Source organism: Mauremys reevesii, linkage group 7, assembly GCF_016161935.1.
Source record: "Mauremys reevesii isolate NIE-2019 linkage group 7, ASM1616193v1, whole genome shotgun sequence".
In the NCBI taxonomy this organism is placed as follows: Eukaryota; Metazoa; Chordata; order Testudines; family Geoemydidae; genus Mauremys; species Mauremys reevesii.
Genome location: NC_052629.1, coordinates 11844269 through 11858742, shown reverse-complemented (window position 1 = coordinate 11858742; position 14474 = coordinate 11844269). Strand labels below are relative to the sequence as shown.

Genomic DNA, 14474 nt, shown 5'->3' with positions numbered 1-14474 from the left:
GCATTTTCAATGTAACAGTTATTGAGAACAGTGTCAAAGCAAAGAAATGTGTACTTGGTGTTTACTGGTGCAAAATATCACCAGTGTGGCATCCTACTGAATGTCATTACACATTTATAGGATTTGTTTGTTAGTGCTACTGCTGTAAGGGTTATTGAGGCATGTGTTTATAACTTGACATTGAACTTGTTCTGTGGTGAAATAGTGTCCAAAATAATTTTTATATTTTAAAATCAATGTTAACGTTTTAGTCATGCCATCGATCTGATTATTATTTTCTATGCCACACAGATTGGCAGGGGACGTTCTCAAGAGCTGTCAAAGATTTATACAGTACTTGAATGCATTGAGGGTTCAGAAGCTTTGTCTGTTTTCTGTGTATCTCAAAGCATTTTTGAAAGTACATAGCATGGATGGACTGGAAATGACATTTTAAAAACATTACATGCTAAATGGAAACAAACTTCTGCATAAACCAACAAATGCAGCTCACTCACTGTCCCTTACTCATATTCCCCAATATCGCTCAGCGATTGCATGAGAATCTTGGATTTGCTATTTCATACCATATGTGCTGTAATGGAAAGTGCTAATGATAAGTGGGCCTTTCTGTTACTACTGTTTAATTCCATTTGTCAGTTAAGTCAGCTCTTCAATGCTTTTAATATTGCACACTACAGAAGAGATTACTTTAAAGATGTTATTCAAGTAGCTCTTTGATATTGCATCTTGAAATGAAACTTGGCAGCAACTAGATTCCTGGGTTGCAGATAGGGGTGGGTTTTTGTTGTTGTTGCTCAGTAAATTTGTGTACAGGAAGTCCTTCATAGGTATTTCCTTAGCTTGTCTGACAGTCGGCAGAGTAAAATCATACAGCTCTAAAATGCGTTCACAACCGCAAGCAAAACCTGCTACCATATGTGCATGCTTACACAAGTGTATTACATGTTTGTTTTCATGCTCCCAGCTTTAGAGGGCAGGATTAAGTCCTTGACATGGTGACAAAACTGTTTGGTCTGATTCTTGCCTTTTGGACATGTATATCTGTATAGGCAACTTCATAAAAATGTAAGACCTAATGCCGAGCTCTCAATTTTTATTCTGTCCTTGCTCAGTGAAACATTACCTAAGCAAGGAAAGCTTTTCTAACTGGGGTGGCCAAACTTATTGGCCCACATATGACAATCTTCAGAAGTTCTGAGAGCGGGGGCACACCTGCCAGAACTTGGGGCTTCAGCCCCACTCCTGCTGAAGCCCTGAGCCCCAGTATACATGCCCTGTGGGGCTGAAGCCCCAAGACCCCCCTCCCGCTGGACAGAAGCCCCTACCACCCCACTGCTAGGAAGAGGTCCCAAGCTCTCCCCTGCAGTCTGGTAGGTAGAGAATGGGGAGGGGTGGTGTCTTTGCGAGCTGTACTTTAACTATAAAAGAGCCGCATGTGGCTCATGAGCCATGGTGTGGCCACCCCTGGTTTATAGGAACCTCAAAATTTGACCCATTTCTCTTTACCTTTTCACATAGTAATTTATTCTAGTCCAGAGGTTATGCTTAATACAGATGCTCCCTGACTTACCCAAGGCGTTCTGGAATGGAACGCTTGTGTAAGTCGGGAACGTATCCCCAACAATTATGGGGGAAAAAAAAAAAGCTTACGGAACTTTTTCTGTAAGTGCGGAAACCCAGGGAGCGTCTGTATGGTGCAATCAGCCCTTGACAGATGATGAGCTCAGTCCCTTTCATCTTTAGTATTGCAATACAAAAGCTGGGCTGTTACTAGTGATTGTTGCAGTTTGATTAGAGTTTGGCAAGTGCAGTATATATTTAAAAAATGCTGTAACATCTAATTTGTAAGAAATGTTTGTACAAAACTTGATGGAATCTTTGCTGACTTTTCTGTAATTATCTGCTAATGTTTGCTTTGCAGTTAGAATCAAGAATAGAAGAGCTTAAAAAAGAAGTTAAAACTGCTAAAGACAAGCTTGTAACACAAGATGCTGCAGTCAAAAATACTATTCAGCAATTGCATAAAGAGATGGCATTTCGTATGGACCAGGTAATCTTGAATTCCTTTGAAGTTTTAATAATTGAATCTCTCATTAAAGAATTAGCTTGCTGGAGGAAACATTCAGCAGCCTGAGCGTTGCAGTCAGTAGGTATGTTGAAAATTGATACACCGAGGCTTCCAAAATGTTTGTTTTTTAACTAATAGGATTCAATTATTCAGGCATTTTGATGGCTAGTGAGCTTTCAAGTATTTGTACCTTTTGTAGAGCCACTAACACTCACATATGCTTTGTCTGGCCATGCTCTTTCATTTGTGTATTTATATGTAAAATAATGAGCCCAGGAATGATTGGTTCCCTGTAAATTTTGATTTGATCAACATTTACATTACTTTTCAGTGGAGGAAGAAGTCCACAATTACGCACACTTACCTGATCTTTTCAAGCACAATTAAAAAGATACAAAAAAATAATATTTTCACCTCATTTTGTGTTGCTGGAAGGTCATCTGTTTTCTCCCTTAAGATTTTGCTAAGCCAAAGGCTTTCTCTGTGTTACAAGAATTTTTGAATATTTTTGTTTTCTTAATGAAACAAAATTAGCAATATCTGGACCACAGAGTTTCTGTGTGAGAAATGATGTACAGCTGAATAGTAATTGTTAAATTATTTACAATAACTGAGGAATGGAACTGGATAATCCACTTAGGAGTTATCAAATTATATATTCTCCATTTAGGAGTCATCAAATACATTCCAACTGCACCAGCCTGCTGATTATGCAGCTAAAGTAAAATATTTAGCTTTTAGCTTGCAAATACTTAAACACATACCTGTAGTTACAACTCTGAGTAGTCCCATTTAAATCAGCGGGACTGCTCATGGTAGTAATGTTAAGCCAGTGCGTACGTTGCTTCCAGAATTGGGGACTTTAAGACTTGCCTTCAGTTATGTTTTGATGACTGTGTTGGAGTACTGTGAGTATCCATTGTTCATGTATAAAAACTAGCATCAGTGAAATGTAAACTTACGGTTGAATTAAAATTTTTAAAGGCAAACAAGAAATGTGAAGAGGCACGCCAAGAAAAGGAAACTATGGTGATGAAGTATGTTCGAGGAGAAAAAGAGTCTCTAGATCTCCGAAAGGAAAAGGAGTTACTGGAGAGAAGACTAAGAGATGCAAATAAAGAAATTGAAAAGCACGTGAATAAAATCAAGCAACTTTCTCAGGAAAAAGGAAGATTGCACCAGCTTTATGAAACCAAGGTACTTTTAAAGAAATGGTTAAAAGCACCATTTTAAATAATCAGAAAAGCACTTGTGTCACCTTTTATTTAATAATTACGATACCTTATTAAGTTTCCTTTTACTGTGTGGCTGCAAAAGATCCATTTTATGTCAATATATATTTTTTTGGGGGGAAATGAGATCCTATTGTCATCTTCCTGAGATTCCTATGGGTTCTTCTGAACTGAAGTTTGTAGCGTGCTAACAGCACCATTTTCTTTTTGCAGCCATTATATTACAGATAATCACTTTATAAATCTTCACTGCTTGTAAAAAAAACACTGTAGAATTTTGTTATATGCATTTTTTTTCTTCCCCTATGGCTGTCCATACTGTTTTTTAAAAAACTGGTTTTTAGAGAATTAAGTAAATAAATAGGCCGAGTCATCAAAGCCTGCACTCCTTTTTGGAAGTCAATGAGAGCTCCACACATGCTGCAATAACTATATCAGTCCTTTTATCTTGTGCTCTTCCACGGGATTGTTTGAATTTGAGACATCTGTGCAGATATGTTCCTTACAGTACTAAGGTTCAGCAAATTCTCATTACAAGTGCAGTGTCAAGGCAAGAGACAAACATTTAAACTAATCAGCAGTCTCAAAATTTTAAAATGTAAAAATTGTTTAAACTATTAAAAAAACCAGCAACCGATTTTGTGCTTCTGAAAGGTCCAGTATTCTCCCCAAAACAGAGCGGGTTCAGACTACTCTGATGGATTTGATCATGATCATTGGTTCAAGCAATTATTGGTCACAAGAGGAAGATAAAAAAAAAAACAACCCATCTTATTGAAACTTGAGAACTTTGGTTCCTGGAGCATAGTTTTTATGTATGTCATTGCCATTCCTGCTCCTAAGAATTAAACAGATTGGAATGGACAGCGTGACCTGTTCAGGTCGGCAAAACAGACCCACCAGCTACGTTTTAACTTCTGGCTTAACAGTCAGGACAACATTGCTTGGAGACTTATATTATAGTTCAGAGTGGTAGCCATGTTCGTCTGTATCAGCAAAAAGAACGAGGCGTGCTTGTGGAACCTTAGAGACTAACAAATGTATTTGGGCATAAGCTTTCGTGGGCTAAAACCCACTTCATCGGGTGCATGCAGTGGAAAATACAGTAGGAAGCTTTTGCCCGAATACATTTGTTAGTCTCTAAGGTGCCACAGGTACTCCTGTTCTTTATATTAGAGTGATTCTGCTGCCCTCATATGGTGCTTTTGTAAACCTGTTTCAGTTAAGGTAGATCTGTTACTTCAGAAATACTATTTGGCTGCTGGGATTGTATTATAATGCACAGGTTTTTTAATTGAAAATATTAGTTTGTAGCTGTGGGTATCTAAGGTTATCTCAGTAATATGCTTAGCTGATTAATACCACTTGATGTTCACTTGAAGAAAAATAGAGTGGTGGTTTGTGTGGTGTACATTTATTGGCCAACAATCACTGTTGCCCTTCACCTTGTGTAGTCATTTACATCAGTGCAAAGTGTGTCAAACAGTAGCAGTCTGATTCAATAGTGTTTTATACCCACTTTGGACTGATGTAAATGACTATATTTAGGTGCAGCCTAATGGTACCCGACCCATTATATCTGGGCAGTTGGCATTTCATTATTTGAACAATTTACACTTTTTTCCCCCCAATAATTGTCCCTTTAGTCACATATCCAATTTACACAATGCTTCTGTCAGACTACCCACAAAAGTTAGTAAACCTCACATTTTCTGCTATATCCTCCAGTTTGACTCCCTTCCGGCCCCAAAACCTGCATCTTTCCCTTAAGCCTGCAAAAAGAAAAAAGGGCTTTGCCACTTGTCCATGTCTACTCTGTCATGGATCTATGCAATTCCAGTCAAAAGAGTCTTCCTGGAAAACAGTCTGCTAGAAACTGTCTCAGAATTAATCAAGGTTGCTTCAGCTAGAACATCTCCTCTGATCACAAATGTGGCAATACCACACGTGGACAGAGAGGCAGTCTCCCTGGGAGTCCAGACATAGATAATTAAGGCTTTAAGACCCAGTCCTGTAAACCCTTAATGTGGCTAACAGTATGCAGTTTTTTGCAGGTTCGGGGCCTTATAGATGAAAAGCTGTACTTATCACTCACGTCTGAGTCTATTTCTATAGCTGTATAAAAATCTGGATTTTAAATCAATAAAATGTAATCTGTGGATGTTTGTTGTTGTTTTTTTCTTTTTTTAGGAAGGTGAAGCCACTAGATTCAACCGAGAAATAGAAAAATTGAAAGAAGAAATCAGTTCTCATGCCATCAAAGTAAAATGGGCCCAAAACAAATTGAAAACTGAAATGGATTCACACAAGGTTAGTAAAGCAATACCATGAAGTAAGATTGTAATGAGTCCAATATAGTTACTATGCCATTTTCTTGCTTAGTAGTACTAAAATCGATAAAAAATCGTTTATTTTTTAACTTGGCAATCTACAGATGGATTTTGGAATAGTACTTTAAAGATAGTGATATTGAAGTGGAAAATGTGAAAGGATGATAGAATATATCAGTGTTTCTCAACCTGGGATGAGTTTAGGGTGCAAGTGCAGGGCCAGTGTTAGGTGGTGGCAAGCCGGGCAATTGCCTGGAGCCTCACGCCACAGGGAACCCCGTGAAGCTAAGATACATGCTTCAGTCCCAGGAAGCAGGGCTTGGGTTTGGGCTTGGGCTTGGGTTTAAGTCCACCACCCAGGGCTGAAGCATGTAATTTAGCTTTGCAGGGCTCCCTGTGGTGTCCTAATGCTGGTTCTGAGTATTATTATTTACTTAATTATATTTAAGGTAAGGGGTTACAATTTTTTAAAGTTTTAATAGTGAGGCAGCTTTTATTTTATTTATTTATTTTTAAATCCAAGGGGGTTTGCCAGCACAAAAGATTGAGAAACACTGGAATATATCCAAGGTGATTTATGCTTTACTCTGATTTGCAAAAGTGCTTTGAATTCAGTCTGTCATAACACAGTGTGAGTGACACACCCTACAATCCTTGCTAAGAATTTCTTCTCTCACTTTTCCTGAACAAGTCAGTTCAGAATGTGTGCACGGTCTAAATCACAAACTGTAACAGTCTGATTGGAAAAGAGGAAAGCAACTGGACTGGGTTCCTTGCACTTGGTTCTCTTTAAATATGTATATTGCAGAAACAGAGAGAGCTGAATTGCCATAAGGACAGAGATATGACAACGAGATCCTCGTTCTGAAGAGCTTACAACTGTGTTAGTGAATGAAGGATGGGATGGGAAGTAACAAATTGTTGTGATTGAACAGTGAAGTTTTCAGTTATATGATTTTTGTTTGGAGATAATGAGTCAGCCACTACAGGCCACTTATTTTTTCAGTGTTAAATAGGAGCCTTCAATTTGGCTCATGGTAATATGGCTATAGGAACATAGTGGGAAAAGCAGATTTTCACTCGAAGTTTTTGAGATGTGGTGTTGCTGTTCTGGAGAGCCATAAACAGATGATTTAACAGTTGGTGGTGCAGCACTTTCTAAGCAAATATTATGACTCTCAATAAAATCATGAGTTGGAAACTCTATTAGAATTTTGGTGATCACTCCCTTTTTTTCCTCTAATTCAGAATCTTGCTCTGTGACACTCCGTAGGTTCAAATAGTTATTCATGGTTTATTTCCTAGGAAACCAAAGATCGACTCAAAGATGCAACCACAAAGTTAACTCAAGCAAAAGAGGAAGGAGACCAAATACGGAAAAACTGCCAAGAAATGATAAAAACATATCAAGTAGGCATACTTTCTCATGAGGTGAAATTAACATGTTTAACATCTGATTTTTTTTTCTTATTTTCATCTTAAATTGTAATAAAGTGAAAAATTATTGCATGCATGCATGTTACGTGAGCTGTCATGCCATTAAATTTATAAATGTCAATGATTAGAGATAACTAAAAAAAAAAAATTAGGAAAAAAGTGAAATCTTGAGTCAGGTTTCACTGAAGTGCAATGTGTTTTTATATGTTCAAAACTACTATCTGTGGTAGTACAAATTACAGATAGTGATAAGAATGTGTGTCTTGTGTGTTCATAAAATAGGTAAAGAGCTTTTTTTTAAGCTCAAATTAATTTTTATTTATTTATTTATTTATTTTGCTTTTCTTCCAATTGAACTAGGAGTCAGAAGAAATTAAATCAAATGAATTGGATGCAAAGCTCCGAGTAACAAAGGGAGAACTAGAAAAACAAATGCAGGAAAAGTCTGAGCAGCTGGAGGTAAACTGTTCGTTTGTTTGTTTGTTTATTTATTTATTATAGGCAGTACGACCAGGATCTGTTAACACTAGAGTACGCTCCCTTTCAGAACCTGGCATTGAACCTAGGATTCCACAGGCCTTGTCTACACTTACCAGGGATCGATGCTGCTGCGATCGATTCAGCGGGGGGTTGATTTAGCGGGTCTAGTGAAGACCTGTTAAATAGATTGCAGCGCGCTCTCTGGTCAACTCCAGTGCTCCACCGGAATGAAAAGAATAAGGTAAATCGATGGGAGACTGTCTCCTGTCAATGCAGCATGGTGCAGATACCGCAATAGGTCGACCTAAGCTATGTCAACTCTAGCTACGTTATTCACATAGCTGGAGTAGTGTAACTTGGGTCGACTTACCTCAGTATTGTAGACAAGGCCTGAGTCTTAACATTCATTTTTCTGTCTAACAAATAGCTATGGAACCCTCTGGCAAAATGTCTCATCCCCCTCTAGTGGCTGGTCCACCAAGCCTAACAGCTTTCAGCTGCTATCATTTACTGTTAGCTCAAGTGGTAGAGGACTGTTTGTGGATGAAGATATCCCAGTCCTATCTGATGATCCATCTTGCAGTTCAATGAGATTCAACATGATGAAACATCTGGGTTTTTTTAGTTTTCCTTTTGAAAAAACCCTAAGAAATTACATCCCCAAAAAATGATGTTAAGAGAACATTAAGGTTGCAAAGTCAAGCACAAAAATTAGGAAATGCCAGAATTAAGGTTGTCTGTGCAATTTTAATTTGGCCTCTGGTGCACATGTATTATGATGCAGTCATTAGTTACATGATCACATACTATTTTTTGCACATGTCTCTGGGCTGATATTTGTTAACTTTTGAGTGCTTGCTTTTGTAACTTTAAAGTTCTTTTAACAGAGTTATTTTGTGGATGTAACTTCTTATTCAGTTGGAGTTAATATTCTAGGCAAATTAACTAAGGATAAATACTTCTCTCCATGTGTGAGTGTGTGTGTAATGTCTTACTATTAGGGTGACCAGATGCCCCGATTTTATAGGGACAGTCCCAGTATTTGGGGCTTTGTCTTATATAGGAGCCTATTACCTTCCACCCCGTCCCGATTTTCCACACTTGCTGTCTGATCACCCTACTAACTGTTATGAAGTATACATACTCTGATACCATGGTGATGGGCATGGTAGACCACCCAGGCAGCTAGGCAGGCAGAAAATAAGTTCTCTGTTGGTAGGTGTAGTCTTACAATGGATGAGAGGATCCTATGTCCCCTGAAATGACAGTGTTGTGATGCTTTCTCCCTTTAAAAAGGTACACTATGCCAAAATAAAAGAACTTGAGGACCTGAAGAGAACATTTAAAGAGGGTATGGATGAGCTGCGTACACTGAGAACAAAGGTAACTAAAGATAGATAGATAGATCACCACCATCTGTGTGGGGGTGTTTCTGTATGTACCTCTAAGTGCAATATACGGATCATTGCACACAGATTTTTTTTTTCTCTAGTGGAGCTGGCCCAGAGGTGTTCTGCCAGCACAATATATTGCCATGTAAGAGATCAGAGTACAGCTGCATTTTGGGAGTGTACTAGAGGTGAAGAAGTGCCACACATCACTGATGAGCAACCTGTCTATCAATCTGTTGACCAGTTCAAGAGCAGCATGGACTAGCTCTGTAGGGAGAAGCATTTAGTTCTTAGACAGAAGCATGGTGACAATGACATGGGTTGGCCTTGGTAACTGTAGGAAGATGAAACTGCAGCTTGGCTTGGGTCCACCCATATGTTTGGGTTTCTGAATCTTTTGAAGGGGATGGTATTATCCCTACTTAAAGCTTGTATGATGTGACCATTTTTAGAAGCTAATTCTTATAACTGTTATGTTTTTTTATGTGACTGAACTGCTATTTTAGTTTTTGATCTGTGAAATAGTTTTGCATCTGATTTTATACATTGTTCAAAACCAGGGAGGGAATACTACCATAACTGTGGTTAGAGCTTTAGACCTCGTGGAAGAAACATACTATCTTCTGAAGTTTGGCAGGAAAATAACCAATTTACAATTAAGATTATGTTCTTTTGCACTTAGGTAAAGTGTCTGGAGGATGAACGGTTGAGAACAGAAGATGAATTATCAAAGTACAAAGAAATTATTAATCGGCAGAAGGCCGAGATTCAGAATTTACTGGATAGAGTGAAAATTGTAGATAAGCTGCAGGAGCAACATCAAAGGTATAAACTAAAGATTTTAAAGAATGTATTTGATGATACATATTTCTGTTTTGGACCTGGAGCATTTCTGTGCTTTAAAAGTGTTGCTGCCTTTACAATGTACTGGACCTGGGGGTGTACTCAGAGAATCTGTATCCTCTCCCAGCTGTAGCGTGTTCCTTGTAGAATCTTTATAAATTATTTAGTCTTACAGGCACCCAAGAGCAATACTTTGAAACCTGACAGTTCTAGGGTTAACTGATAGCTGTAACAAATTACCTTTGAAATAGTACAGGGCAAAGGTGTAATCTGTGTGGTAACTCCATTGACTTTGGTAGTGTTCCAATAGGGATGAATTCAGTCGCTAATAATTTAATAGATTTCAGTAAAAGTGACAGATACGGTGGACAGGGCTGGCTCTAGGCACCAGCCCAGCAAGCAGGTGCTTGGGGCGGCCAACGGAGAGAGGCGGCACGTCCGGCTCTTTGGTGACAATTCGGCAGCGGGTCCCTCACTTCCTCTCAAAGCGATGGACCAGCCGCCGAATTGCTGCTAAAGACTGAAGTGGTGGCAGTAGAGCTGATCGCCATCGCAGCCTTTTTTTTTTTTTTTTTTTGCTGCTTGGAGTGGCAAAAACTCTGGAGCCAGCCGTGATGGTGGATGGTAATAGATTGTGTAACACTGAGATTTACTGATAGGTGCTCGTTCTACTGTTGACTCTGGACAGCCTCCATTCAGGGAAATCAGCCAATGCTCATTTTATTGAAGGGATTCATAGACTCTAGGACTGGAAGGGACCTCGAGAGGTCATCCAGTCCAGTCCCCTGCCCTCATGGCAGGACCAAATACTGTCTAGACCATACCTGATAGACATTTATCTAACCTACTCTTAAATATCTCCAGAGATGGAGATTCCACAACCTCCCTAGGCAATTTATTCCAGTGTTTAACCACCCTGACAGTTAGGAACTTTTTCCTAATGTCCAACCTAAACCTCCCTTGCTGCAGTTCAAGCCCATTGCTTCTTGCTCTATCCTTAGAGGCTAAGGTGAACAAGTTTTCTCCCTCCTCCTGATGACAACCTTTTAGATACCTGAAAACTGCTATCATGTCCCCTCTCAGTCTTCTCTTTTCCAAACTAAACAAACCCAATTCTTTCAGCCTTCCTTCGTAGGTCATGTTCTCAAGACCTTTAATCATTCTTGTTGCTCTTCTCTGGACCCTCTCCAATTTCTCCACATCGTTCTTGAAATGCGGTGCCCAGAACTGGACACAATACTCCAGTTGAGGCCTAAGAGAGAAATGGAGCCAGTGTCCCCAGTATTTTGGCGGTAGAAAGGGGAGAGGTTGCTGAGCTGGGAAGATCAGCCCTCTCTGAATGTGATGGATAAATTAAAGTATTATAAAAATTCAAACTTCTTTAACATATGATGCATTAAATTATTATATTAACTAATACTTATGAGCATTTGTGTCAATAAAAACCCTAGCATCAGTTCAGCTATAACAAATGCCATTGCTTCAAGGAAATGAAGGAGCAGACAAGCTGATTCTCCTTTCACTTGCACCAGTTTGACAGTGGTGTAGTTTTATTTAACAACTATGTAGCTAATACAGATTTATACCCCTGTAAGTTAGAGGAGACTGTGGCTCACAGACATTCCAGAGCAATGTCTGAGCATAATCATATTTCCATACGGTGAACTACAGCAAAAACACATACTATCCATTTTCATGGATTCTGACAATGTTGCATAAATGGAGGCAGATGACCATCGTTTAAACAGAAACACCCACATGTGCCTGCGGAATTTGTAAGCAATTTTCATTTGAAGTTGAACAGCATTTCATCAATTATTTGCTTCTTTACAGTTTATACAACTAAACGTTTTCAGTTCCTTATATAGACCTTGGCTCCCATTAACATCTTGGCATCAGTCTTTTCTAGAAAACTTCAGTCAGTCAGACACCTTCAATTTACACCTCGATCAATATCAGTTATTCCTCAACTACAGGAGAGCTAATACATTTTCCTCCTCCTCTGCTGATGTTTGAACAAATATTTGACTAAGAATTTCATTAGGTTGGATGGGAGGAAGAAGGGAAAGCAGGGCTTTCTAATTATTCGCATTTAAATTTACATTAATAGTTAGTGTATTTTATAGATACACAGGGCAAAATACACATTGGTCGGTGCTATTAGTGCTTGATCTAGAAGAGGCCAACCCTGCAGTGACAGAAATTGCAGGTGGGTGGCCAGTTGCAGGATAGGGGGCATCTGCTAGCATAAAAGTAGCTAGAGAAAGTTGTAGCCTTGCTCTGAATTTTGTTTTAATCACCTTTGCCGGTGTTTGTCTGAATGGAGGTTGTATAACCACTGCTCTGGTTTGCGAGGGTAGTGTTTTAAATAACACTTGCTTATGCTGTATAATGAAGTTGCTGGCTGCAGGGTATTCTACCCTAACATGCCCAGACTGCTTCATGCCGGCTTGTGGCCTTTAGGCTTTTTGTTGTTATTGTTGTTAAGCATAGTGAAACAACACCGTTAGAAATGTGCAGTGGGAAAACAGCCTCCTCCAAAGGGTAGGGAGGAACTGGAAATATAAATGGGTTAATGTAAGGAAAATAGCTGAGTTCAACCTAGTGTACTGCCATAATTCATTGTATGTTTTTCTAAAAGGGCAAACAAGATACTTGGCTGTATTAGCATAGAAGAGAATGAGACAAAAGAGGCAATAAATCATTAACATTCCCCAGCCAACCATACTTTTTGGGGCCACCAAACTAGCAATATGGTCACCATGCTACCAGTTACCATACTATGGCCATAGAGAGGGCGCAGCTTATAGCAGTGTGGATAATGCCAAGTTTGTTATCTAGTTTTATAAGAGTTGGGCTTCATTTTCAAAATTATGAATAGGTGTGGAGAATGCATTTGAGTTCATCCAAAAATGGATCCGCATCATGGCCTAGTGATTTTATTTCTTCTTTAAATGCAGTGTGACTTGGATATCTTAGTTACCTGCAGAGAAATTTCTCAAAACGGGCCTGCGCCTTTTTTGCGATATAATAAGTACGTGTAACTTGGTTGGGGTTTTGACTTGCTCTTTTTTCCCTTACTGGGGAGAGAGGTGGTATTTTTACATTAGTTCAGGTCTTGTCCAAGCTAGATTTCTCTATAGTGACTGGAGGACTCGGGGAAATAATATCACAAATGCAACTCAGAGGGGAAAGGGATATTTAGTATGTTCCTAAAACTTGTTTTTGGCATCACTTTAGCCTCAGTGTCTAACAGGACATCTTCACTGAAGATTCAGCATCGTGCCCCTTCCATTGAAAGGGTGATTGCACGCAATGCACGTGACCTACTCAGGGGTAGGGACGGGGAGGACAGTGAAGTTCTCCATACAAGGCAAGAAAGAGCAGGTGTGACATTATTCATATTTCCATGGTAGAAAACAAACAACAAAAAATCCCAAACTCTCAGGCTGCCTTTTTGTATACTAAACAAACAAAAATAAAAAAGTAGTGCAACCCCATTTAAAAAAAAAAAAAAGCTTTTTGAGGTGTCCTTTAACATGGTGGCTTAGATGCCAGTCTCCTGTTGGGATTCTCCTGAACATCTGTATGTTGTAACCTTAGATCTAGTTTTGTAGAACTGAAAAAAAAAAATCATAAATTGTATTTAATCTGGTATGATAAGAAAAGCAGCATGGTCAGAGAACATTCCTTAATGCTGAGATCCAATTCCTGGAGGCAGGGAGAAGAAAGAAACCAATACTCTGTTGCGGAAGTGTCATGTTGTAATTCTCTCAGTGCCAACCTCCTTCCTACCAGCAGAGGCCTTTAGTACTCTCGTGCTTGAGGGAGTCTTCATTGAGTATGGTGGAGGTTTCTTCCCTTCTTTTTGTAAAGGAAGTAAGTATGTGCTGCTGACTGATGAGAAAGCTGCCCTAGTAACCCAGAAAGACAACTCTGCCTTGTTTGAGGTAGCTACATCAGAAATAGAGGTCACATTTTACATTAAGATTCCATTTAGAAATATTTTTAAGTATAGTACATACCGGAGTAATGTGTGTCATAGGTGGCTTTATAAATGTATCACTAGAAGGTATTAGTTATAAGCAGTCTGAGAATTAACCATATATTAACACATCTAATCATTCATTAACCCTCTGTAAACTATTTATAAATCAAACCTTTGTAGAAAATGTGATCAGAATAGAAAAGTGACTTCTCCTGTGAGAAAGCAAAGGTGTTTCTATTAAATATCCCTCTTAAGAGCAAATTTTTTCATCCTCTTTATATTAAAGAAGCAAGAAGTTATAAATTTGGGACAGGATGATATAGTGCTGTGACTTTTCTCCATAGAGGTTAACTGGAAACTCTTGACTAATGGAAGGAAAGCTGTCTGCTTTGAAAAATCATAATTCACTGTTAGATTTTTGCTTTAGTTGGAATTAGAATGAAATGAAATACTTCACCATGTAATAGTCAGTGACCTAAAATTAGGTCTATCCTAATGTAGAGAACAGCTGATATCTTAACTAGGTTATTGTGGAGGATTGTTATGGTAATACCTGGGTCTAAAAGAATTGTCAAATACCATATGAACGCGTGGCAACAAATCACTTAGGTAGGATTTAGATGTATTTGTGGTAACAAAAAAAGCATGAAAAGATTAGGAGGTTTTAACTTACTGAGGATGCATTTATGTAGTTACTAATAT

At 38.7% G+C, this 14474-nt stretch overlaps 1 protein-coding gene across 3 annotated transcripts in view; it reads left to right on the top strand.

Moving 5' to 3' along the window:
• The window catches only part of CCDC186 (coiled-coil domain containing 186), a 52733-nt gene that overhangs the window by 27063 nt on the left and 11196 nt on the right, over positions 1–14474 (top strand). For 2 of the 3 annotated variants that reach the window (XM_039481357.1, XM_039481356.1), the window contains 7 exons: positions 1925–2053; positions 3056–3268; positions 5494–5613; positions 6939–7064; positions 7431–7529; positions 8847–8933; positions 9624–9766. In XM_039481357.1, the coding sequence (XP_039337291.1) occupies positions 1925–2053; positions 3056–3268; positions 5494–5613; positions 6939–7064; positions 7431–7529; positions 8847–8933; positions 9624–9766 (917 nt within the window). The remainder of the gene's footprint in view (positions 1–1924; positions 2054–3055; positions 3269–5493; positions 5614–6938; positions 7065–7430; positions 7530–8846; positions 8934–9623; positions 9767–14474) is intronic. The other variant, XM_039481358.1, reaches the window with a different exon arrangement.